At 41.2% G+C, this 26271-nt stretch overlaps 1 protein-coding gene and 1 long non-coding RNA gene across 9 annotated transcripts in view; one reads left to right on the forward strand and one right to left on the reverse strand.

Annotated features, from left to right (window-relative positions):
- The window catches only part of SRGAP2 (SLIT-ROBO Rho GTPase activating protein 2), a gene marked incomplete at its 3' end in the record, with an annotated part of 205565 nt that overhangs the window by 110960 nt on the left and 68334 nt on the right, over positions 1-26271 (forward strand). For all 8 annotated transcript variants that reach the window (XM_082228287.1, XM_082228290.1, XM_082228289.1 and 5 more), the window contains 3 exons: positions 9361-9423; positions 17819-18034; positions 18571-18699. In XM_082228287.1, the coding sequence (XP_082084413.1) occupies positions 9361-9423; positions 17819-18034; positions 18571-18699 (408 nt within the window). The remainder of the gene's footprint in view (positions 1-9360; positions 9424-17818; positions 18035-18570; positions 18700-26271) is intronic.
- LOC309535379 overlaps positions 1-26271 on the reverse strand; it is an 86999-nt gene that overhangs the window by 882 nt on the left and 59846 nt on the right. The window lies entirely within an intron of this gene.

The following is a 26271-nucleotide window of genomic DNA, read 5'->3' on the forward strand; positions in this document are numbered from 1 at the left end:
CCTGATCATTCTGCTTGCTTGCTTTCTTGTTTGCTTACTCATTCAATAATACTTTGAGGCATCACTATTGAATAACACCAGCTGTTTCATAAATTGGTAAGAGGACTCTATATGAAGGCTGAGATCAGGACTCATGTCAAATTAAGTACACTTTTTAAAAAGTAGCACTTGTCATAATGATGTTGTAGAATGAAATAATAATTTGTTGGGTTATTCAAAGAGGGAAATGTAATGTAGAGAATTACCATGTAGTCCATTTCAATGTTGGTTACTTTCCAGGGTGTTCATTCTTTGTACATTTACTGGCAGACAAAAAAGTGCTCAAGTTTTCTCATTAATGATTAGCCTTTGTTGCCCAGTTGATAAGAGAATTTGTTTGGGTGCATTATGAAAGCAAAATAGAGCAAATAAATTAATGTGTGTAAGTTAAAAAACTGACCATTTCTAGATTTCTTGTTCCTTTATCTAATTAGAACTAGCTTCTGTTAAATGCAGATTAATGAACACTATGGATTACCACTTTCATCTGTTGTGGGAATTCTTCTGAAACAAAGAATGTAGCCAGTTTCAAAGGCCTTTCTCCTGCTTGTTCTACAGGGAGGTGATCAATCAGAAAAATCATTTACAATTAGATTACATTTTGTTCCCCCACTGTTCCTTGTTAATGTTTCTGCCTTTTGTAATCTGAACTAAATTGTGTTAGGAAACCCTTAGTCAATTGACTGCTTTCTTTTTCATAACTTGATGCTTTGATTTCAGAGTAAGGGGTTGGGTCATACACATCTTTTCATTGATGTGCTACAGATTAAATGTGGCCTGTTTGCCTAACCCTGGTTAGCAATCAGAAGCTTGTGGGTTTCTTTCCTACCTTCTCTTTCCTTATGTTGGCATTTCCCCTCTTTCCACTTCTGGTACTAACTCCAATTAACTCTGCACTGGTGTTTAGTGCTAAATCACAATTTTCACACCTTCATATAGTTGTCATGTAGGAGGCCACCATAAGGAAGGGTGAGGCTGTATAAGGAGGCTTTCAGGTATCTGAGGGAGATCAGATTTGGAGCAGTGATGGGCATAGACAGTAATATATCTGGATATGAGGGCAGAGATTGGGACCAAAGCAGTGGGGAGCTTTAAGGCATAAGGACTTTGTGCCAGTGCAGAAGTGGATGGGAAACCAATGTAGGTATTTGAGGAGAGGCATCACATGGACAGAATGATGAGAGGTGAACCATCTGAGCAGCAGAATTCTGGGCTAGAACTGGGTTTTGCTTTGTTTCAGCACCAGAGTTGCACACAAGCATCTAGAGATGGTTCCCAGTCAATTATATTTATAATTAACTGCTATTCAAGCAAAGGGGAAATTATGAGATTTCTTAATCAGATAAGATGGGTGTGGGTTGACTTCTGGCCTTCCGGATGTTGTTGGACTCCAGTTTCCATAAGCAGAAATGGGGAACTTGTGAACCATGCAAAGAAGGAGTTATGGGTCAGAGAAGCATAGATATGTTGTGGGCATTGTTTTTATATATGTTTAATTGACATAATTCAATAAAAAAAATCAGTGCATAGTTGACTACTGTTTATAAATACATGGTAGTGTTCTTGTAATGCCAGTTAATGTGGCTTCCAGTGTGTGAATGTTCCAGAGCATTGAAATTAAGACATTATTTAAGAAGTTGAGTATCCTGTGGAGTGCATATTGCATGCCTCTGAACAAGAAACAGCTTATAACCAAATATTATGTCAAAGAGCATGTTTCAGCAGGCTTGGCAAACTTGCCACTCACTGCCCTCCCTCAGGGATCTGAATAAATTACTTTGAATGCAAGCATAGCCGGCATTGTGTTGCCTTTTCTGCTTTGTTTCTCATATTCCCTGTATAAAAGTCACACTAAGTAGGTGGATCATATCATTGAAGTGACTCAGATTTATATTACTTGACAGTGGGCATATATACCCGCCTTGTTGGAACAGAGGGAAAGCTAAAATGACCTCAAGTAAAGCCATTTTCTATGCTCTTGTCATCATTTGCTCCCCGCTGACCCCAATATTGGATGCATAACCAAAGCAACAACTACTGCATTACAATCAGTGCTGGCAGCTGGCACCCTGTGCCAGGCTGTGAGTGTCCCATTCTTCCTCTCACTTCTAGCAACATTAATCAGAAACTTCCAGCAACATTGGACCTTAGGTTTAAGCGTGGTGTGCATTGATAGTCCCCATCTTTGAAAAGTACTTACCTTCTTTCTCCCCTATGAGTTTATAATAGAGTGCAGTATTTCTTCCCAGTCCCTTTCATTCCAGATTCTTATTGGTTCTGGACAGTTTTAAGGTTCTCCACTTTCTTGCTTGAGATGGGACAGTGAAGCATTTCTGAAAAAGAGCTGTCAATTGTCTTTCTCTGTAGCGATATCAAAACAATGTGTCTATGTTGGTTACACTCTGTCATTTTTTCAGAGGCTACAAACTTTGCTCCATCTTCAAAACAAAACAAAATAAAATATTTTAAAAAATTCATTCCAGTAGCACCCTAGAGACTAAGTTAGTTATTGGTATGAGCTTTCGTGTGCATGCAGGGCTCAAGCCACCACGTCACTCCCAGGAGAGACGTGTGGCTCGGATGCATTGCAGGCCAGGCCCCACAGTAAGTGCCGCCCCCCCGTGGTGTACCATTTTGTCACCCCTCTCAGGGATTACACCTGGGGCGGACCACCCACCCCCCTTCCTACGCCCCTGGCTCCATTTGTTGCATTATGGAATCCTTTTATTTTGAACAACTAGAACCTGAAGCCAAGATTTTGCAGAGTATCCCCAGCACCAAAAGGAGACAACTGTGGAATACTGGTATTGTTCGGGTTTCTTGAGAGTGGGGAGATTCAGGAAGCAGAAAGACGAAAAGACACCTTTCTATGGCACCAGAGAGCTCAGGTTTGGGCTGACTGTCAGCCCCAAATCAAGGCAGTTTATTGCTTTATACTGGTTCTGAGGAGAATCTGGAGAGTGCAAAATGTGTCTGTCTTCCATTATACATGAAACATTCCTATAGGGGTGAGGAGGCAATCTTTTTTACCCTTATGCCATGCATAAAGATGCTTACTATGCAAATGTGTTGCCCTTCAGATATTTAGGGACTCGAATTTCCATCAGCCACATCTAGCACAGCCAATTTATAGGGTGATGGGAGCTTGTATTCTGCAATGTGCTATCCCATACTTGCTGCCCTGGCTGTAAGTTGTCAGCAGTTTAAGAAGCTCATTTCCTTCTTTCAACCTTAGAACCCTGCTGGATCTTGCTCATACAGTGGACTTCCTTGCTAGGTTGTCCTCTTCCCCTGGAAAACAATTTAAAACCAGCAACATCACTTTACCGCATCTCTCTCTCTCTCTCTCTCTCTCTCTCTCTCTCTCTCTCTGTGTCCCAATAAAAGAAAGCATCAATAGGATTACATTTCTTTCCTCTAGAGCAGCCTTTCTCAACCTGTGGGTCCCCAGATGTTGTTGAACTACAACTCCCATCACCCCTAGCTAGCAAGGCCAGAGCTCAGGGATGCTGGGAGTTGTAATCCAACAACATCTGGGGACCCACAGGTTGAGAACCTCTACAGGATCAACTTCCATCAGTAGTCTGGAAGCTCATAGATCCTTTTCATGGGATTGGGTGGCTCTATTTAACCTCCAGATAGACACTGTGAACTTCCCATATCCCTTAGGGTGGCAACTGTGGAAACAGAATGCTGAACTAGATAAGGTTTTGTTGTGATCCAACTGGGTTCATCTTATGATATGGTTATGAGTTGAGGCCACCTGAGTTGACTATTAAAGGGAATGATAAAGTTTATGAGCCTTAGCCAGGCAGATACATACTGCCATCAAGTACAAGTGAGCTTTCTTTGAAAATTGCCACTGTTAATGGCTGTTTCCAGCAAGGAGGGAATGCTTCTGGGCTTCTAAGATGTATTTCCGAAGCTGTAACTGAAATGTATAAACCTAGAAAATTGGATTTCATCTTAAAAATCATGATACAGCTTTAATTTTAAATGCATGAATAGTGCTGATTCAATAACCTTTGAATGCATTAAATACTTAAGCTGGCTAAAATCTTCTTTGCTTTATGTTGAAGTAAATTGAGTCAGAGTTCCTTGTTTAGAAAAGTTTAAATTATGACTTCCACACTGAGTGCCATGTGTGTGTATGAAGGCTAAGAAATCAAGTTGGAATTTGGCTACCCTCTTCAGTCCCCCCTCCCATTTTATATTCCTAACCATTTATTCTTTTAATCTTTCATTTTATACTCATGAAAAGTAGAAAGATTCACATTGGCCTTGGCCTGATGTTTGCATCTAAGTAAACTCAGTTATAAAAAGGCTGATAGAGGAATTAAGATGTTAAGAAAGACTCAAGTGCTAAAGCTGCACATTTGGCAGGTTTTCTTCTGGGTAACATTTGGCATGGAATGCAGATACAGATGCAATTAGACAATTATGGCTGTCTAGATAGAAGGAAATATAAACTTGGAAGTTCTACTTAAAACAATCATGAAAACAATAATTCTAATTGACAGATCTTTTGGTTCAAAATTCCCTACGGTCTTAGTGGAACTTCAGCTTTGCAAGAAATTAAACATAAATATACAACGCAGTAAGAGATTGTTTTATTGCTTGAAGTTTTCATCCCCTCCAATGAAAATGAAGACAAAACCTTGGTATAGCAATAGGTCAGGATTCTGATAAGAGAAGGAGGAAAGTGAACTTTTATTTTGGATAAATATTTATATCCTGGCTTTCCATAAGTCATGCTCAAGATTCTTAACAATAACAAAACCATAAAATTAATTATCTTAATTATTAAGATCATGTCAGAATCTATCGCATTGAAAAATAAAAACCAATAAACAGACAGTGTTAAAATTTGGAACAGTGCCTTCAAAGTATTTGTTTAACAAGGGTAACAGACACAAATGTCTGAAACTGCCTCTTAAAGGCTAAAAGTGTGTGTGTGTGTGTGTGTGTGTGTGTGTGTCAGTGATAGAGAGGGGAATCCTTTTCATAGCAAGCAGTAAATTTTCCACTTAGAGGACTAATAGGAGTCTTGTTAGCTCAGACTAAATGCCCATCTATGTCAACCTGTGTCAATTTAATGCCCTTCACATGTTTTGGACTAAAACTTCCAGTGGCCATCTACCTCTAAATGAAAAATATATTGTTTGCTTTAAGACTGGATTCATTCACATGGGCACAGAGGTTGGTGAGGCTGTTTTGCTCTAGCATCCTATTTCATGGCGGCTAAACAAATACCTTTGGGAAGCAGATTTTGATGGCTGCTCATAGGTGTTAATGATGGCTGTCCTCCATGAATTATCAAAACCGTTTTTTTAACCCACCTAAGCTAGTGACCATCACCACATCTGATAGCAGTGAATTCCATAAATTAATTGCATTCTATGAAGAACTGCTTCCTGGATCTGCTGCTAATCAATGTCATTACAGTGGTACCTTGGGTTACAGACGTTTCAGGTTACAAATTCCGCTAACCCAGAAATAGTACCTCGGGTTAAGAACTTTGCTTCAGGATGAGAACAGAAATCACGCAGCACAGTGTGGTGGCAGTGGGAGGCCCCATTTTTTATTTTAAAATAATTTTTATTAAATTTCCCATTTTAACAATTCAATCAAATCACATTAAATATTCCAAATTATAAAAATACATATCATATAGTCCAAATATTCCGCCAAATTATAAATTTTTATTGGGGCTTCCCATGCTTCAAGTTCGGTGGGGCTCTGATCATCTTATATCTCTACTGCCTTGAGTTTCCAATAGTTCCTTTAATTCTTCCTGTTGTTGCCTTTCCTTCGTTCATGGCCTGTGAGTTTTTTCCACAGGTGAGTTGAAGTAAGCAATGATATGCTTCTGTGTGAAATTTGTCTGCTTGACCTCCGCCTATTGTTTGGCAGCGGGAGGCCCCATTAGCTAAAGTGGTACTTCAGGTTAAGAACAGTTTCAAGGTTAAGAACAGACCTCCAGAACGAATTAAGTTCTTAACCCGAGGTACCACTGAAGATGACTTGGAGTTCTAGAATTATGAGAGCATGGGACATTTGTCACTATCCATTTTCTCCACACCATGTAACTGTTATAAACATCTATCATCTTTCCTCTACCCTTAAGTGTATTTTTTCTAATCAAAAAGGTCTTTAAACTGGAAGGTACTCCCAGCACCTTGTTAAGAATATGAGAAGAATCTGCTAGATCAGCCCAGTGACCTATCTGGTTCAGCATCATTCTCTCATACTTACAAACCAGATGTCTTTGGGAAGCCTGCAAGCAGGACTCAAGCACAAGAGCACTTGGTTTCCACAACTGGCATTCAGAAACTTACAATTTTGTTCCTAATTATCCACAACATAGAATTTGCCCCTTTCACAGCTGCTGCACACTGGGCCAACATCTTCATCTTCACTATGACCCCATGAGCATGTATGTGAAGTTAAGATTTATTTATTTTTTGCCCCAACAGCAAACTTGGCCACTTCGCTGCTCACATCGTGGCTGCTGACTTCTGCTTTTACATTATAGTTTCTTAGTTGGGACCACCAAAACATTATGCAATATTACACATGTGGCCTCACTGTCAGTTTTTATGAAGTCATTATTCTTGTTGGTTTTATATAATAATCCCTGGCATGGAATTCACCTTTTTCATAGCTGTCACATACTGAATTAACAATTTCATCAAACCATCTGCTAGAGGCCCAGGATCATTTCCCTAGCTAGACAGTTTCCTGGTAAGCTGCTGAGAACATTCTTCTTTAAAATAAAATGGACTACATTTGCTTATGATGGAGTTTTGTTTCTCCTCCCCTCCCCCAAATTTCTTCTCCATTGTACAGTATAGGATTGCAGGGAAGAAACAGCTTTTGGGGGAGTGGGAACAGGGGTGTGAGTCATACCAGGTTTCACATGATAAATAATTGTCTCTTTGTCCTCCTGGTCAGGTTTTTAGTCGGGGAATTTCCCCCTGACATGCCCAGTTTCCTTCTCTGTCATGCTTTCAGGCAGCTAATTACATTTTTTTAAAGGGTGTAATGTAGGGCACTCTAGATCAGAGAGCCACTGTTCCAGCTTCCTTTACGCACCATAGTAATCTTGGGTGAGCGTTACAAGACTACGATTGTTAACTGGGCCTCTGTGTCAGCAATGCTTTGGGTTTCCAAAGGCCCCTTTCATTTTAAACAGTGTAGAGTTTCACTTGGCTTATGAAGTACAATACCAGTCTCCATAGGGAGCCATGGCTGAAGCAGTAAGTCACAATCATTTCAACAGCCTGTTCAAATAAACAAGGATGCTGTTTGATACATCCCTTCTTAGAACGGTTGTTGGAAAGAAAGGAAACATCTGCCTGGATATAATTGTCATTTTATTGGTTTTATTCTCTCCCCATTGTGATGTATTGAGCCATGCGATTGCATAATTGTGCAACTATTATATTCTGTTGTGCAATAAATGTAAAGAGATTTCTCTTGATCCCTGGCACTACTACTTTTCTGTTTAGAAAGTGAAAATACTATTTTAGGATGTTAAACAGCTGTGGAAGGAAAGTAAAGGACAATGCGTTGGCCAGCAGTAGAAGTAGTAAGCAAGTGTGTGATTATAGTTTTCTGTTCAGAAGCCAGTCGCCCCACCTCCAATGAGGTGACTATTATTTATACTCACCTTTATGATATATCTTACATGGATAGAGAATGAGTCCATGGTTCAACAGCTGCAAATCAACAGGTTCTTAGTATGTTGAATTCATAATTCTTTTTTCTTTAACCATTCATACAGTAAGGACCAGTACAAATACTCACCTTAACAAGATTACAGATTGCCACCCTATTGTGGGAAAGATAGTGGGAGGAATGGAATGCAGACTCTGGAAGACAAGGATTTGCTGTCTTTGCAGCAACTTAGAAGTAAAAAGCAAATGACTGGATAGGTTGAAGGTGAAGGCCAATGCAATGATGAGATGTTCACTGGTATTGTTTGTGGAAGAGGTTTATGCTTCTTTGCTTAGCTCTTGTAAACTATTTGGCAAGTGTGGCACATATCTTTCAATATGGGTATATTGCTGTTTAAGACCACCACCCCACCCAAAAAACCCTGACGGTTGTCATGTGCCAATTTTAAGTGAATAAATACATAATTTAAAATAGCAAATGGATCCAGCTACAGCCCAGTTTGATAGTCCAGTTTGACAGTCCAACACATTTGTTTGTGGCTTTCCTTTATTTGTTTCTGGTGCTAATAAATCCTACTAAAGCGAGCAAATTCATGAGTCACATTGTATGGGGTTTAACTTGGTGGCTCAGTTACCCAAGTGCCTCCTATTATGGAGTATAGTATGTCAATACAGATACAAGTGCCTTGTGGTTCTTTTCTGTTTAAAAATAGATAAGTGTATTGTCAGTGGAGGAAAATCTCACATCTGGGCCCTTGGCACATGCTGAGACTTGACTGTGTGCGGATGTGAAGTGCCTTGGGTGTGGTTTCTTTTGTCTTCTCTCTTGGCACTGAGTGTGGATTCTAAAATAAGAGTAAATGTGACAAAACAAAGCTTCCTTTTTTGGGTTTGGTGGTCATATTCATTGGAACTTATCGCTAAGCATATGGACATAAGAGAAGCCCTGCTGGATCAGACCAAAGACTCAGCAAGTCCAGCATCTTGTTATCATAGTGCCTATCAGAAGGCGCAAGCGGGACCTGAGCACAACAGCTCTCAAGCTGCAGAAAAGCCATTATTTAACACAGCTTTCCCCTTGCTCCAAATGTCAAAGAACGATTTACATAAAAACAAAGGGAAATGTACTTTCCAGCCTCCCACCTTGGCACACCATTCTTCCTCTTCCCCCAGAATTGAAACACACCTTTGAAATAAGGCCTGAAATCTTCTAATGGCCAGGCTCTCCATCTTATCTGACTGTACTGTTCCCACAATTCCAGTTTTGGCAGCTTATGTGGATTCCGCTTTCAAAAAAAGAAAAGAGAAGAAGAAAGCATTGGATGCTAGCATAGCCGTGTGCTACCTCTGACAGCAGCCAGAGTTTCCTTTGCAGAGATGAATGCTTGCTTCGACCACACACTACCAGCATTTGGCTGGCTTTGTGTGCAGCCTATTGCATTTTATTAAAATAGGTTGTTTAATTTGGATGTAATTGGAGCTAAGCTGAGTGTTTATTGGATTTGCCAGTGTGAATAATGACGATCAATTGTGTCTGAATTATTGTGAACATCATGGCGTGTTTGCAGCAGCCGCCACCACCTTGCCCCTGTTTTCCTCTCTTTTCTTCCAGTTAACCTTTTCTGGTTCTTTTGTATTCCAGAGCAAAGAAGTGGGGCAGCAGCTCCAGGAAGACTTGATGAAGGTCCTGAATGAGCTCTACACGGTAAATCAAGTTGCTTTCTTGGCTCCTTTTCAGAAAGTAGGAAAGAAATGTTTGACTTTACCCTGCCTGCTGCAACAGCAGCAATCAAGCATTGGAAGTGATAAATGGCTGCAGTCTGTACCGAAGCAGTGTGTTATTTGCTAGTTGGTTAAGTACTGTAAATTTCTTTTTTTCCCCTTTTTGTTCCATTTTTACCCTCTGCCTGCATCTCTATTGCTTTTCTTCATGTCATCTGATTACGTTCCACATCAGGCTGTGAATACTAGTGGAGACTTGGGGTGCATCATTGAGACTGTGCACAGTATAATAACTGCAGCTCTGAGATCAGATTTGGCTGCAAGCATGCCACATACAATTGGTTCCATTCAGTCCATGTGCAGGAATGCACTATGCACTAACTTCGTCATGCAGTAATTTTTCCACAATGATGATTTATAGTAGATGCTTGCATATCACTGGCTGTTTTAAGTCTGCATTCTTAGAAGGCAGGGTGGCAGCAGGTTTTATATTTCTTAAATATATTGAGGCAGTAATGTTTATTACAACTCAACATGCTGCATTAGCTGTAGTTCTGTACCTGGACCCCAGGGTGGATAAAACTAGAGAGTCTGCAAAGACACAGCCTTGCTGTCAGTTCAGTGCATATGAGTCTTCAAAAATGCTATCCCTATACACCAAATGTATCTTAATAACAAAATAGTCTAGTATAAGCCCAGAGAAATGCCAGATGTATTATCTCTATACTATAGATCGATAGTAAAGTAATGTTACCGGACAGTCCCCGGATTTACAGATCGGTCCCCATACAAAATCCATTGAAGTTGAAAAGTGTCCCCGGATTCATTGAAAAAAATCTGGTAACCTTATGGTAAAGTTCACAGAGTTATTGTACGTGGGGAGGGGGGAATCTTTCCCAAACCAGCACCTTGCAATGTGGACTCTGTACATATGTATTTGGTAATTTTCCATTTTCTTAATTTAATTGAATTTTTGCACTAATTTTAGCCCACACCTATGTGATTCACAAATCCACTACTGTATTCAAAAAGACCACCAAAGGTTATTCCCTTCATTATCATTGCTGCCATTGGCCTCCTTTGGAAGGGCAAGATATAAATTTTATGAGCCAATCAAATCAATATATAAGCACAACTGATAACTCAGCCACTAGTGAAAATCTTACAAAGAAAGCGTGTCTGGTACCATAATTATGTTTTTCATTTTGGAGTACTCCATGCATTCTGGCACTGGTGAAGGGGAGTTAATGCTGCCTATGAGAAATCCATGTCTTGTACCAGGAGACCCATCTTATTTGGCATTGTGTTAGCACAGGCATAGGTAGACTCTGCCCTCCAGATGTTTTGGGACTACAATTCCCATCATCCCTGACCACTGGTCCTGTTAGCTAGGGATCATGGGAGTTGTAGTCTCAAAACATCTGGAGGGCCGAGTTTGCCTATGCCTGTATTAGCATCTGGTGTTGGGCCAGAGAGACACGTCAGTGATTCTTCTGGTAAACTGGCAATCCTGCCGCCCATCATTCTCCCTGGCTGAGGTGGTCCTGTGTGTGTTCTGTTGGTGAACCCCTTGGGGATTTCAATAGCCACATGGAGATTACTTTGGGGATCCAGCTCAGGACTTCATGGCTGCCATGATAACCACAGGGCTGCCTCGGAATATAATTGATCCCACGCATTTATCAGGTCACACTATTGATCTAGTTTTTTCAACATAGCAGGGGGCTAATGAGTTGGAAATTCATTGCAGGGAGGGCTTTCTGTAGCCACATTATCATGGTCTGACTACTTCTCTGTTTAGTTGGACAGTAACTACTCCCCTCTGCAAGTGAGGACCCCCAGACCTGAGGGGTCCCTGACCACCGTGATGCTGTGTTTGGTTGATATGGATGGCACTCCTGCTTTACAGTTACTATATCTAGAATGTTGTTTTATTTAGAAGTGTATTGCATTGGTTTTTTGTTTGTTGTTACCTATCGTCATAGACGAAAGGTGGTCTTGATTTTTTATTTTTTTAAAAACCAACCCTTCTTTAATAAATAAATTAATAGAACCTGATGATTTCTGGTGGCTCCTGATGCTTTGCCAGTGCAGTCTGGTGTGCTGCATATGTGCAGGGAAACTCCTGTTCCTGCTTACATACAGCCCCTTAACTTGAAGCTGCTAGTAGATCTGCAGCTGCTGAAAAGCAACACAGAGCTACGTCAGGGAGCAGAAGCCTGTAACACACATCAGTGCCTGCCCTGTCCTTTCATTTACTCTGCAGCACAATCACTGGGTCAGACAGCATCAACTGCATTATCGAGGGTTCATTTGTCTCCACATCAACTAGTGTCACACATGCTGTCATCTTTCAGCAATTTCCGATGGTTACTTAGGCTCGGGTAGCGAGAAGGTAGATGGGGATGTACCGATGTAGAGTGATTTATAGCAGATCGGCAAGGTTTTGGTCTACCGATGGTTTCACGGTAGCAGCAACAAAAAAGGTTCCTCCAACCCCCACCCCACTCTAAATGAAACTGCTGAGATCAAGAAAGTCAGCAGCAGGGAGAGAAGCAGATTTTTGTTTCACTGTGAGGTTTGTTCTTGTACTGAAAACAAATTCCTATGCTGGGTATGTTCCCAAAAGCATCATTTTGCTTAATTCTAAGAGCAAAATCCCCTCCCCCCGGACTATTTTGTATCTGGCTCTGATTGGTGCCTCTCAGGGTTCTAGTAAACAAAACAGAGACATTGCAAGCCAGAAGTCTGTGCATCCCTGAATTGTTTATTTCCTTACGTTAATATCCTGCTTTTGTTCCAACATGCAGACTAAGGCAGCATACGCATGTCATCCAGACACTAACTAGATCTGGATCTGCTTGGCTGCAGGAAGGTAGTGGCTTTCCATGTCTTCTGGCCATTCCCTGGGACTTAGGCAAAAAACTCTCTCTCTCTCTCTCTCTCTCTCTGGTTTGAGGCCTGCCAATGAGCTGCGGCAACATTTGAGCCAGGATCTTCAGGCTCACAGTTTGTATGCTTAGCTGTTACGCAACCAGCTTTCTGTTTTAATGCCTTTCTGCTCAGCAGTATAGCTTAGTAAGAGGAACAAGGAAGAGTCATTGCCTGGAGAGAAAGAAGAAAGTGTTAATAAAAATCTCCCATGCAAGACATTTCTTCTTGCACAGCTGAATGGGATATGTTCGGCGTTGATTAAATCTGTCTACACAGCAACTGTGACCAAATTGCCTCTATTTTTGGAAACAGTCGTGCAAATGTTTTCTTTGGGGTTGCTGCTCAAAAGAGGGGGTGCTCTTGGATTCTACCTAGTCAACAAGGGTAGCTGCAGTGCCAAAGTCTTTTCTCCACACAATCTGTGAGAAGATGCTTTAGGAATGCTCTTTTTACCCAAAGCACTTTGACCCTAACACAGAGCAGGGGTTATTAAATACTAAGTTTAGATCCAGAATGATTTTGCAGAACCAATGTGAATCAGCAAATTACAGAGGAATAGAGGTTATGTTTTATTGTGGCCAAATGTTTGGAAATGCCTTTTTAAAGCTGCATTTCAGGACCTTTACTGCCTGGTGTGGTGCAATGGAATTTTTAGTACTTAGCTAAATTCCAGCTGCAGATGTTTAGCATTTTGAGCACTAGGCTGGTGTGGCGACATAACAGCAGCACTCTGCAGGAGACTGGAGGGTGCGTCCTGCTTGCGGTTTTTAGCTCGCTTCCTGGCAAATGGGAATGGTTAGCCTTGCTAAATCCACAAGCATATTCCTATAGGAAAAAGTTTGTGCTGATTTGCAACAATGTCATTAGGTCATTGCGATTACTAAGCAGCAGTATGGTGTGATTGTGAGGAGCTTAGGATAACTGTTTTAAAAATGTGGATAGTGACTGCCAAGTGTTTAACTTGGCCACCCTAGCTGTTGCGTATTTAGCATTATTTTAAGTGAGAGTTACAGGGACTTGCATACTTTCTGGACAGAACTATACACTGAGAAAGGAAAATAGCACTAAATTGTGTGGTGGTGTATCACCAGGCCATAGTTCTCTTGAAAGAATACTGCTGAGCTGCATCATTTAATTTTCTCTGTCTTTCATACATGACATTTGTGCATCACAGTGAACATCTACAACCAGCTAATTTTAATTTTAACTGGGTACTAGTGGAATAATTTAGTGGAGACAAGACAATGTTTTGGAGGACCCAATGTACCAGGAAATGTGTGTAGAATAGCTTCAAAACGTTACTTTGTGCCTGAGATAACCAGTGTGGTTGCCTCCAGATGTTATTGCACTGTGTCCTTCATTGTCCCTGGCCTTTGGTCATGCTAGTTGGGGGAGCTGGGAACTGGTGTTCTACAATATCTGGAAGGCACCATATTGACTCCCCCTATCATATGCTCTTGTCTGGAGAAACCACAATGTACTGATACACACACATACCCCCCACACACTTGAACTTCCTATACATTACTGCAATTCACTTCTAACATTCTTTCAAGTTCAGAGCAAACAGTAATGTGAAGATCGGGAGAGCTGTGTTCCAGATAAAATAATTGCTCATTATGCTGATGTTGCATGCTTCTCTCCAGCATCTAAATATCGGGTTATGACAAATAGCAGAAACAAACCGTAATGCAACACATTTTAGGGGCATGCTGTTGTTTCCACTGTTTGCTTCACTTTTCAGTTTCTTTCTTCTTCGACCAAGGATATTTTGTTGTAACTGTTTTAGAAGCAGGGCATGGGCATTTGCTCTGACTATGACTTCCATTACTGAGCCTTAAAAAATATTTGAAATTGAGTATCTACTCCAGGGGTTGTCAACCTGGTCCTTACCGCCCACTAGTGAGCATTTCAGGATTCTAGGTGGGCTGTAGGGGGTTTTACGGCACAAGTTGAATCCTCCTTCCATCAAGCACTAGTGGGCGGTAAGGAAATTTTACCATCAAGGAAGATGCATTAGTGGGCGGTAGATATAAAAAGGTTGAGTACCCCGATCTACTCCATAAAGTCAAGGCCCATAATTTTTGTTGATCCATGATCCCATGATCCCATTCTTAAAATTCTATAATTATGGCATAATTTGAGGGAATGCACATTTACTGACCTAACCATATCAATTCCAAATAGCAAAAAGAGATAGTGAAGAGTTGTTGCTAGTAGCAAACTGATGAGGTGCCAGTAAAGAAAGGTTTCTAAAATCTGACCAATACCAGATAGATATAAACCTGGCTTCCAAGCCAGTAGCATTTGATCTTTCCAGGCCAGAGACCTTCCCGTTGCCTCAGTCTTAATCACAGGACCCCACCTTCCATTCCTCTCTCCCTTCTTACTGCTTCTCTGCTTTATTCAACTCAGCCCACATTGCATCTATTAGTCCAGTCAATTTTGCGTACATAGGCATGTACTGACAGGCAGTCATTTTAGATTTCTTAACCTACGCCATGCATAATTTTTCCAGTGCAATCCAATTTCTTTCATAATGATCAATAGCAAAGTGCAGGGGGCCTCAAATGATGGAGGTGGTACTAGTACAGCCCATCTTAGCTGGTTGTGGCTCACTTGTGGAACATGACTCAGCCATTTGAAAACCAGTGTTCATTCATCCTGTTATTGAGGTGCTGTCGTTTTGTTTTTAGCAGTTGCTGGTCCCACCCACTCACCCAGTGAAATGGGTACTAGAAATCTAGATACCTAACTGTGAAAGAACAATACGCCATGGCTACATAAAAAGCTTTGTCAGCTATTACAGTTTGGGAAATAAGAAAATGATCTCAAAAGGGAGATGAATCATTTGCAGGCGGAAGGAGGGGCAGGGACTTCATGTATCCCTGGGTAAAATAATGGCTTTAACCCATTGGAATTTTGAACACTTGTGAGAGTACTTTCCAGTTCTTTCAGGCAGAGAGAGAAAGAGAGAGAGAATTTGTTTTAAATGTAAAGCTTGTGCTGACTAATAGTCTTGTTAAAGTGATGGAAATATTTTTATTTTTTAAAAAAAGAAATTCACTCCAGTGATGCTTACAATTAGAAAATCTTTTCCACTTCAGGAGCATCTCTGTCTGACAGAGCAATCTACCTGGCAACTGAAATTGTACATACAGTTACAGTGTTTTTTGGGGTTGCACGTTAAACCTCGTAGTCATTCTATTGATCTGATTATTCATTAATCCCTTAAGATGTCATAGAATTCCTTCATCCCATGATTAGTGATAGTAGCTATAGTAGAAGACACAGCATCTTCCTCAGAATCAATTGCCACCACAACGCATGTGCTCAAGGCCCAATGTACAGGAAAAGCATGATGCACCATCTGTTTCCTGCATTTGGGAGCTGGATTTACAACATAAAACTCAAATTTCCTCCTTTATCTCTAGTTTAGCAACAAATGTGTGTTTTTAAACAAAGCATGGAGTTATCAGAAATGTGATGCTTCTGCTGCCTCTGCAGCCTGAGAATTTGGCAATTGCTAGTCTGAGAGAAGGGGCTGTGATTCTAATCTGCCTACATTCAGCTTTACAGCAATATGGCCTAAGTCTCAAGAGGCCCACATCAGTTTCCTCTTCCAAGGGTGACCCCAGGTGGTGTTGAGAGTGGTGAAGAAAAGGGTGGCCTGTAACATCCTCTGTTTGTGTGGTGTTTACAGCAGCCGTGTTTCTGTCCTGGGTCTTCATGTAGTTGATATGATCCTTGACCATGATACTAACATAATTAGAAGCCAACTATTATTTCAGTTCCAGACACGGAGATAACCAGTTTCTGGGCTGGGTCTCTTTCCCTCAATGGAAGGAGGCAGGAGAGACTAATTCTCTGCCCTGTTTAAAGCTATTATTCTAGCTGCCTCCTTTCATCTTTTCATATATGATAGCTCCACGCTGGCATGTGAATTATTCAGCACATCACTTTAACACTGACCGGGCTTGCATTTTTAACTGTGGCTTCTTTCTGTAACCAAGAAGCATTGCTTAATTGCTACAGGAGGAGAGACACATAGAGAAGGAGAGGGAGTGGGAGCGTATTCGATTTAACAAAAAATATAGCCAGGTTCAAACTGAGGTGAAACAAAAGTCAATAGCTTTGTGCCAAAAAACTGAAAGGACTTGAGGCGGGAGTTTGGCTTGTGTCAGGATTTCAAAGCTGGAACAGATATCTGCTCACTGCTGAGCGTGTTTACAATCCAGTTAGTATTGAATATCTAAGACACTTTGGGGATGGGGGAGCATGACAACATTTGGAGACCTCATAAACTTTTAAAATAACAATCTGTTATCCAACTTCATTATGGCAAGTCACCATGAACAGAATATGTGGAAAGGCAAGGGAAAAAAGACTTTCAATAACTAAACCATAATGCATTTGCCACTGGCCTATGTCTTCCTCCTTCCCTTGCCCCAGTAAAAAGCAGAAGTTATATGTTCATCACGTTTTAGAAAAGTAGATGAGGAGAAAGCTGGGCTAAGGAGATGCTGAGGTGGAGAGGGGAGTGTCTTTGTTTAATAGAGGTCTAAGGTTGAAGCCCTGGTCAAAGTTTCTCCAACTTTATCATACTTAGCCTCCCCAAAGTGGGAAGTAGCCACCAAGCATGCTCATATGCATGTGAAGCACACTGCTAAAGCTCACTTATATTTAGCATGTGGCCACCTGGAAGCATTGCAAGCAAGGAAAGGAACAAGTCACTTTTGGTGTTTCCCCTGGCAGTTGTTCATACTTCCTTAATAAAAAAACAACTTATATCCTGGAGAAATATAGAACCATTGAATCACATTTAAAGACTGTCATTTTCCTAATTCCAAATAGATGCTTTTATATTCTTAATTGCACTGTTCATTGCATTGTGATATTCCAACCGGAAATAGAAATATGCTAACACACATCTCTTGTTCTTTCTTGCTATTTTCTCTGTCCTTTTATAATGTGCTGTACAGTGGTATCTCTGGTTGCAAACATAATTTGTTCTGGAGGTCCGTTCTTAACCTGAAACCATTCTTAAGCTGAGGTACCACTTTAGCTAATGGGGCATCCCGCTGCCGCCGCATGATTTCTGTTCTCATGCTGAGGTAAAGTTCTTAACCCGAGGTACTACTTCCGGGTTAGTGGAGTCTGTAACCTGAAGTGTTTGTAACCCAAGGTACCACTGTATCACTTTACATAAACTAAACACATTTAGAATGTTCTGAAACCTTTCCAAATACTAACGCTTGGAGGTCCGTGCAGTTCCACAAATCATATAAAACAGTATATTTGTGGATTAGCACAGCAGAATTGAAATATTTAAAAGTGTAAAGTAGAAGCCTTGGTATGTTGACTGGGGTGAGTGAAAATCATGCCTTTCGCTTCAGGGCAGGTATAATGCCTGTGCTCAACTGCTGGACAATTGTTTCTTGCAGGTGATGAAGACCTACCACATGTACAATGCTGACAGCATCAGTGCTCAGAGCAAGCTGAAAGAGGCAGAGAAGCAGGAAGAGAAGCAGATTGGCAAGTCTGTGAAGCAAGAGGATAAGCAAACCCCACGCTCCCCTGATTCAGCCTCCAGTGTCAAGTTTGAGGAAAAACATGTCCGGCGAAGCTCAGTCAAGAAGATTGAGAAAATGAAAGAAAAGGTGAGCAGCATGATGGGATTAAACCGCTGGGTGGCTGCAAAATGCAGTATCTATAGGGGTATTAAGGAGACAGAGCCAAATAATGGAGAAATCAATAAATTAATAAGTGGATGGCTTTTGTTTGCTTTGTCAGGGAAATGTTGACATCATTCAAGGGAATCTGGAAGCTTCAGGCCTTCAGTGTCTCGCATAGTTCCTTGGTGCCAAAGCCAAGTAACACTCCATAGTGTGTTCAACACAGAGAACTGCAAGTGGAGTTGTGGGACTAGACCAAATAATCCTATGCAGTGATGTTCCCATGGGGTGCCAATTGGCCTTTGTGTCCCTGCATCACCAAAGAAGTATGCAGTTTACATACTACTTACAGGATGCTTTTATTTTGTCTAAAAGTATTGAAGATTTCACAGAGCTCAGGTCCAACAGTGAGGAATGCTGAGAATCGAAGAATGCTATGTGTTCTTTGCGTGAGACCCACACTTCTTTTTCTTCTCTTCGTTGTTTTTCTTTCTAATAAACTCCTTTTGGTTTATTTTCAGCGCCAGGCAAAATACACAGAAAATAAACTGAAGGCGATTAAGGCAAGAAATGAGTATCTGCTGGCTCTGGAGGCCACCAATGCGTCTGTGTTCAAGTATTACATCCATGACCTGTCTGATCTCATTGATGTAAGTACACTGTAGTTTGGGCCCATGCACTGAAGTTTGCTGCTGTAAACCCCATTATGTCTCTCTCCTCAGTTAAACTATGTGTGGTTGGCCATCATCGTACAATTCAGGATTATCTGTGTACCTGTGTACAGAGTGGTGTCTCAGGCAATTGCATGAGATCAGCAGTGCTAGGGCAGTTGTTTGTGAACATGGAACTCATTACGTGGGGGTTTAAAACCTTTGTCTGGCCTTGCTAGTCAGGCCAAAATTTGTGATTTCCAGGTTGTTGTGCTTCCTTCAGCACAATCTTATACATGCCTACTCTGAAGTAAATTTCACTGTTTTCAACGCACACAAATTTCAGTCTTGGAAGCAAGCCTATGCACACTTATCATGGAACTCAGTGGGTCTGACTTTGGAGCAGACATGCATAGGGTTGGGATTTTTCATTCCTGATCTCATGTTGCATCTCTGTGTGAGGTCAGAGACAATTCCTTTCTCCTCTCCCCCAGCTGTGGTTTGTTTCGGTGTTGAGTCTCCCAGAGTGCCTCTACAACTGGGTGCCCACACTGCCATCTCTAGCCTTTCCCTCTCGGACAAGGACAAAGTATAGACTTGTTTTGGCATGGGATGGTATGAAAGGGGAGTACTAGAACATTCAGTGTGGCTGTGTTGGACTGTCCAAATGTTAGGGCAACTCAGTTCCTTCCTTGTCCCCAACTGCAAGCTGGATAGAGAAGTGGGCTCCTATTGCCCTTGCCCCATACGGCAGTGGAACAATAGCCATAGCAACCAGGGTAAGCAGGATTGTGGACCACTGTGACTAAGCTAAAGAGCTGGTGGGACAAATTGCAGCGTTTTACATTCTTAAGTGATTAAATAGCTAATACTGAAAAGTGATCCAAGTCTATAAGAGTGTGGTTAAATAAAACATTATCTGCTGTGTGGATTCTCTACTTCCATCTGAGAGGACTGATGCAGTGACTATATTGAGCTGATTACTGCTGAACACTGCTTTCTCTGCTTTTTGGTGGCAGCTGTAATAGCGTCCTGTAATCAAAGTTAAAAATAGCCATTGGGGAGCCCTAAGGGTAATTTGGGGGTTGGGGGGAAGGGGCCTCCAAACAAGCAGATTAATTTATCGTCTTTGCCTGCTTTCCACTGTTCCTTGTTCAGCCAGTCATAAAATCAAACAGGTCATGCTCACTTCAAGTATTTATTGGAGGACTTTACTGTTCTTTCTGCTGTGAAGTGCAGGTCTTAGCAATACTAGGAAACCCTGTTTTGTCTTGGTGGAGAATAGTTGTGCTGTTTTAGAATCATACCTTCTATTTGCTTTTGCTTTTGTATGTTGGCTGTTGCCTGATTTCAAAGTACTTATGAATTACACGTAAACAAGATCTGTTCTGTAATGCTCCTTAAGCACCCACCATTTAATTTATCTGAATGATCTAGAGGGCATCAAGTGAAGTCATCCTGTTTTCTTAAGGCTATGCATGAGATGCATGTTAATTACATTTGACTTACTAAGGGGAGATGTACATGTTCATACAAATTATGTGGTACCACCCTCATCAGAAAATAATTTTAGCATGCAAGTTAGTGATTTGCTTCAGTGCTTCTCCTGCGTAAAACTCCCTGTCGATAGAAAACTAGCATCTTAGAGAAAAAATGTTTTAGATTAGCCTTTTCCTAGATTTTAAGAACACATTAGATTGAGAATTATTTTTAAAAATCTGATTCTCCCATGTGCATTTTGAAGTGGTAGAGGTCTATGAGGGCTCTAACATTGCTTTTTCTGAACATGTATGGTTTTTGTTTTTTTATGAGAAGGATAATATTCTAGGGGCTGTGCCTGGTACTAGAATTGCCGGTGCTGAGCTTCTTTCTTTAATGTTTTATATGGTACCAGCAATATGCAGGTGTGACATTATCTATAACTCTAGGACAGCCTTAGAGCCTATATTAAGCAGGTGAGTCAAGAATGAGGGAGCAGTCAGTTTGGCTGGTAGAATGGGAGAGGAGAGTTGGGCACCACAGTCTAGGAATGTTGGCTAAAGCCACGGAATCTGACTCTTCAGCATCAGGTGAGACTTGGGTTGCTTGGTTGGGTTGGGCTAATAAGCAGCTGGATATTGAGGAAGGAGGAGGGGGAGATGGCTTGATAAGTAAACAGGAAATCATTCCAGGCGTGACAGAAAGCACAGAGATGGAAGACAAAGGCAACCAACAGCAGATAAATGTGTTGCAAAAGGACTGAGGAGTTTAAAGGGGGATATGGGACCAGATTATGATCACAGTTAAAGGGAGATGTGGGACAAGCTATAGTCAGAGTTAAAAACAACTAGATTATTAACATCAGGGAACTAATGGAAGAACTAAAGGAGAAGGCTGATGCGATCATAGTAAAATGCCATGAAATATGGGATAGCTACCCCTGCCAATGTCTGTTCACAATTTTCACTTTCTGTGCCATTAGAAAGCTTCCCTGAGGCATGCGTTGGGAGGAATCTTGTTAGAGCTCGTTTGGATTTCCTTAATAAATCCTTAACTCTTCTTTAAACACAGAGCGGTAATCTGAAGGAGTTGAGATAAGCGCCATCATTTATCCAGATTACAGGGTGACGCTTCTCCCCAGGAGCCCTAAGGCTGCTCTACTGGCACAGCTGTCTGGTTATACACCGGTGCCAGGCAAAAGCATTAGTTTCTGCAATGCATCACTGTTTGCTATTTCTGAGTGCTGAGAGAGCCAGCTCACGCGAGAGGCTTTCATCCATCTAATTTGTCACAACCTTTTAACTATATAAAGAGTTTGCTGTGCTTGATAGTACTTTTATTCTGCAATCCTAAATAACACCTTCTAGTGAGTCTCACTGAATTGAGAGACTTATTTCTGAGAAAATTAGGATTGTGCCGCACATTTTGGAAGGGGTTGTAACAACTACAGTGCTGTTGTGCTGTGGAGTGTCAGGGCTGGAAAGTAGGTGTCTGGTAGCTAGAGGTTTACGTAGGCTGAGGTCAAGTCAGAAGACCATACATCTTTATTGGTTACAGCTCACAAAGTGTGGCAGGGCATAGGGAAGGAAAACACGGCTGTTGGCTGATGCAGCCATCCCAGTTCACTAGCTAGGTTAATGCTGATGGGAATGGCAGGTATATAGGAATGACCACAGTCCAGACCAATACCATGGACCAGTCTGATGACTTGGATGTGAGGCAACCATGCCAGCTCCAGAGGTGGGCCTTAGGGGGACTGTCCTTTTGGGAGTGGGCTTCCCACCCCTGCTGACTCCTGATATGAATCTGGCCCATTGCCAAGAACAGAATTGTGACAGTAAAATTAGACCATGCAATCGGTCAACAAACTGACAGCATTGCTGTGCCAATGGCAAAAACCTTGCTTTGCAGAGCCCTGTCGAAGGGAAAAGGTGAAATATAAATAAATATATAATAACAATATTGCACTATGTTTAAAATTGCTTCGTAGACCTGTCAGCTTGGTGGCTCACCTCTGATCTTGGCAAGGGAACAAACCCTAGAACTTAGGAAGAGTGGGTGGATAAGTCAACAATGGGGTATTGCCCAAGACACATGGGGGTCTATAATTTGTGCCCTAGAAGCAAACGGAAGGAAGAAAATTCCCCTACAGATCTGCTTGCCCCCTCCCACAGCAGTCGGAAAGCCCAGCTTACTGGTTCCTGGGGTAGAGGGGCATGGCACCCAAGAAAGAATTGCCCTCTTTGCTCCCTCCCATCGCCATATGATGGCACAAAGCTGGTAAGCAGGGGCCCAGGGCTTAACATTTTTTGATAGGTGAGGTAACAGAAGAATACAGTTGGATCATCCCTGTGAGTGCTGTTATGTTAAAATTTGCTCTAAGACAGGAGACAGTTGTGTGACTTAGCTGAGGTGACTCAGGCCAGGAAAAGAGAAACAGAGGGACATAGTCAGATCATTGGTCCATCTTACTCATTGCAATGATTGGCAGTAGCTCTCCAGGGTTTCAAATTAGTCTCTCCAAGTCGTCCTACCCGGCAATACCTTGGGCCTTGGACTCTCTGCATGTGCTCTACCACCGTGCTACTGTCCTTGCATTCACATCACATGTTAAATCTGTTGAGACAGTAAGCATAAAAATCAGGTTTAATGTTTGGGGAAACCATATTCTAACAATAAGTGTTCAAGCAGTATTTGAAAAATGTAAAAGCAAACCAAAAGTTGGCTCCCTTGGCCTAACTGTTCCATGCTGTTCTTCTTTGTGCAGAAGCCATCCACTCAGAATTAAGAAGGCATAAACTACAAAAGCCCACCCATACCAATGAAAGATGCACTTGGACTGCTTAGAACTGCAGGCTGAATTCATTGTTAATCAGAACAACTGGAGGTTTTAATGCAGTCATTCAGTTGTAACAATTCCCTGATGGTTTTGAATTTGCTGAAACCCTTTGAACTGATGCTAATCCCTTATGCTAAATAAATATTGCACTAATGGAAAAATGGGTTTGCCTAGCTGCGGATGCTTGTGTAGGGGCAGGGGTTGGCTCAGCCATAGAGCTCAGCTGGCTAATAAGATTGGCATTAAGCTGGTGAAGATTCCAGTGGGGAACTGCTGGGGTGGACACTGAGATGTTGGCCTCTATGTCTAGACAACCCTAAAATATAAAAACACCAATCATATTTCTAAACCTCTGCTGTGGTGGCTTTTAAACTTGGCTGGTGATCTCTGGTGCAGTTTTAGATGGCTCTTGAGACTGAAGCAAGGAAGTAGTTTGAGATAAGAATTTATGTTATTTGGCTGGTATTATGTATATATTGCCTAAACACCAGCTCTTGGTTTTGGGTGGGGTATTTCACAGAATAAAAAGAAAGAAGGCGAGGAGAAGGAAAGAAGGAAAATGAGAGGCAAAACAATAAAATGCTCACTGCTTTTTGGTAGATGACAGCACTGAAAGAACAAATATAAAATGATGGAAATAAAATTTAAAATATTTAAAATATTTAGTAAATTTGTTACCTGTCCTTCGCAAATTATTTAAAATATTTAGTAAATTTGTTACCTGTCCTTCACAAACTGGTTCCAGGGCAGCTTACAACAATTTAAAATTAATAAGAAAACAGTTTAAAAGGTAACATGAAGAGATGGGCCTTGAAAACACTCATCTCAGGTATCAAAGGCAAAGGGGGAAAGAGATGCATCCTTAGCTCACAAATGTCCTCACAAAGTGGCTTCCATAAAAATGAAATACAATCACAAATGAATGGCAATGTTATGTTTATAAATGTGGGCAGTAATTACAGTAGAACAACCCATGACAATAAAATTCATTAAACATGGAATAAACCTTGTAACCTCAACTGATCATAATATAAACGGTCATCTGACACACTTGTGTTCTGCAAAATATTGGATAGATAAGATATAGATATATAAAATGAAGCTTTCTAACCTCCTTGTTGGAAAAACAGGCCTATGAAAGGATTTACAACATAATCAAGTTCTTAAAAGAAGGCACACTTGATTAAAAAATACAGTCTATGGATCTTTATAGTACATCAAAAACAGGAAGGAATTAGCAAGATAAAGAAATTAAGAGTAATGCAAGCACACTACAATCCACTTTTTAATTACAGAGAAAACAAGAACTTAATTAGAACAGTTCAAAATATTTCAATCTTTGTTTATAATTATCTGAATTATGGCTCTTTTATTTATTTATATGTGCTATCAATGCCCTTTGAGGAAAGTTGTCATCAGCCAAATGCACTGGGCATTTTATTGCTTTATAATGACTATTACTATTTAGTACCATTTACAGCAGGTGTGGCTACCTTCAGTCTGGATCCAGCCCACTGAGACCCCAGATTTGTATCCCGATCTGATTGGGTGCTTAAAATTCCTGTTTTGAAGCAGAGGTTGCCCTCCAAGCTTCACTGGTGGCCCACCAAAGCCCAGACCCCACCTACCCAATATGGTGTGAATAGGTTGAGGAAATGCAGAGTACCAGCCAGTGTTCCTCTAGATCAGGGGTGCACAACCTGTGGCCCGCCAGATGTTTCTGGACTACAACTCCCATTAGCCCCAAACAGCATAGCCAGGGATGATGGGAGGTGATCATGGCTACAGATGCAGATTGCTCTCTGTTGGATGTTTGTACGTAATAACCTTTTGGGTGACGATGCACAGTTAGAAGTTCAGCAATGCAATTAAACTTCCCACAGCAGACAAAGTGTAGCAGAGGTTGTTTTACTTAGTAAACACAAAACGCACTATACACACAAACTATACACAGTTGCTTCAGGAACGCTTCTCTCTCTGAGCCCAGAGAGGGTTTTCAACTTTCAGAGTCGTTGCTTAAAGTTCTCAGCAAGTTCAAAAAGTTCGAAGTTGCCACAGTCCTGCAACTTCAGCCTTCTGTTTCTGCTTTGCAAGTCTTTCCAGTTCTGTCTCCAACAATTCTTCTACACAATTCACCACCAAAATTCTTCACACCCTCAGAATGCTGTAAATTGGAGGTTCTGATCCAACACAGCCATCATTCTGCACAGCAACAGAAATAAGACAGTCATGAGTACTCTACAACTGCATCTTAAAGAAAAACCGTTTTTGTACCAACTTATGGAGAATTAACTCATTCTTTAACCCTCCCTTGCTCCATTATCAACCTGATGAGTAAGGAGATAGATTGATATTCATCCAGTCTGTGGCACTGCAGTGGATGGAGAGGCTGGTCTCTTTAGCCCAGGAAGCAACTGCAGTGGAGGGGTGTGCATGACTCCCCTGCATAGTTTATTGGCTGACTGCCACAGAAGACAAATGCAGCCATTAAGATTTAATTTGCATAATTGTTCAGGCATCCTCCTGTCTGGTGGTGGTAAGGAAAGAATAGAAGCTTACCTGCAGAAAACAAGCAAACCTGAAGAGTTTTCCTCCCATCAGTGATGCTTAAGAACTACTGGTAAAAAATAAAATACACAAATTGAGATCTTCCTAGTACTGATTTATTTTAGCCATTCACAGTATCTAGCACTGCTGCGTTTATACTCATTATGGCCCCTCTCTTCAGCATTTTTTCCCTAGTGACCAGCTATGGAGTTCTGAATTGCATTTTGAAGTGCAGAGTATTTTCTTGGCCTTTGGCCTTCCAGGTTAGCACTTTTAAAGTCTCCTAGCTAGTAATGGGTTAATCAGCTGTCACGCTGAGAAGTGAATTTGGATGAGCTATCATTAAATTCTTATAAAACATTGATTTCCTTGGAGAACGTTTCCATCAAACATTTATATAACCTAGAAAAGTCCAGTGAGACAGACACACTTATAAATATGTTATTTTGCACATTTGTAAATGTTATGGATGGGGAAGGAGTGCTGAAAAATGTTTACTGCCAACAGTTGCTATAAAGATGGAAAACATTGCTGTTGTCTTAATATAATCCTCCAGATTTCGTATGGAAGTGGCTTATAAAATATTAATAACTGTTTTCCTCTTTCATTCTGTGGATGGAGACATGCACCCAGGTACACAGAGAGAGAGAGAAAGAGTGAGAGAGAGAGACTGACTATCTGGTCTTCCTTATAAAGATAAATCCAAA

This window comes from Podarcis vaucheri (genome assembly GCF_965113315.1).
Source record: "Podarcis vaucheri genome assembly, chromosome: 6".
In the NCBI taxonomy this organism is placed as follows: Eukaryota; Metazoa; Chordata; class Lepidosauria; order Squamata; family Lacertidae; genus Podarcis; species Podarcis vaucheri.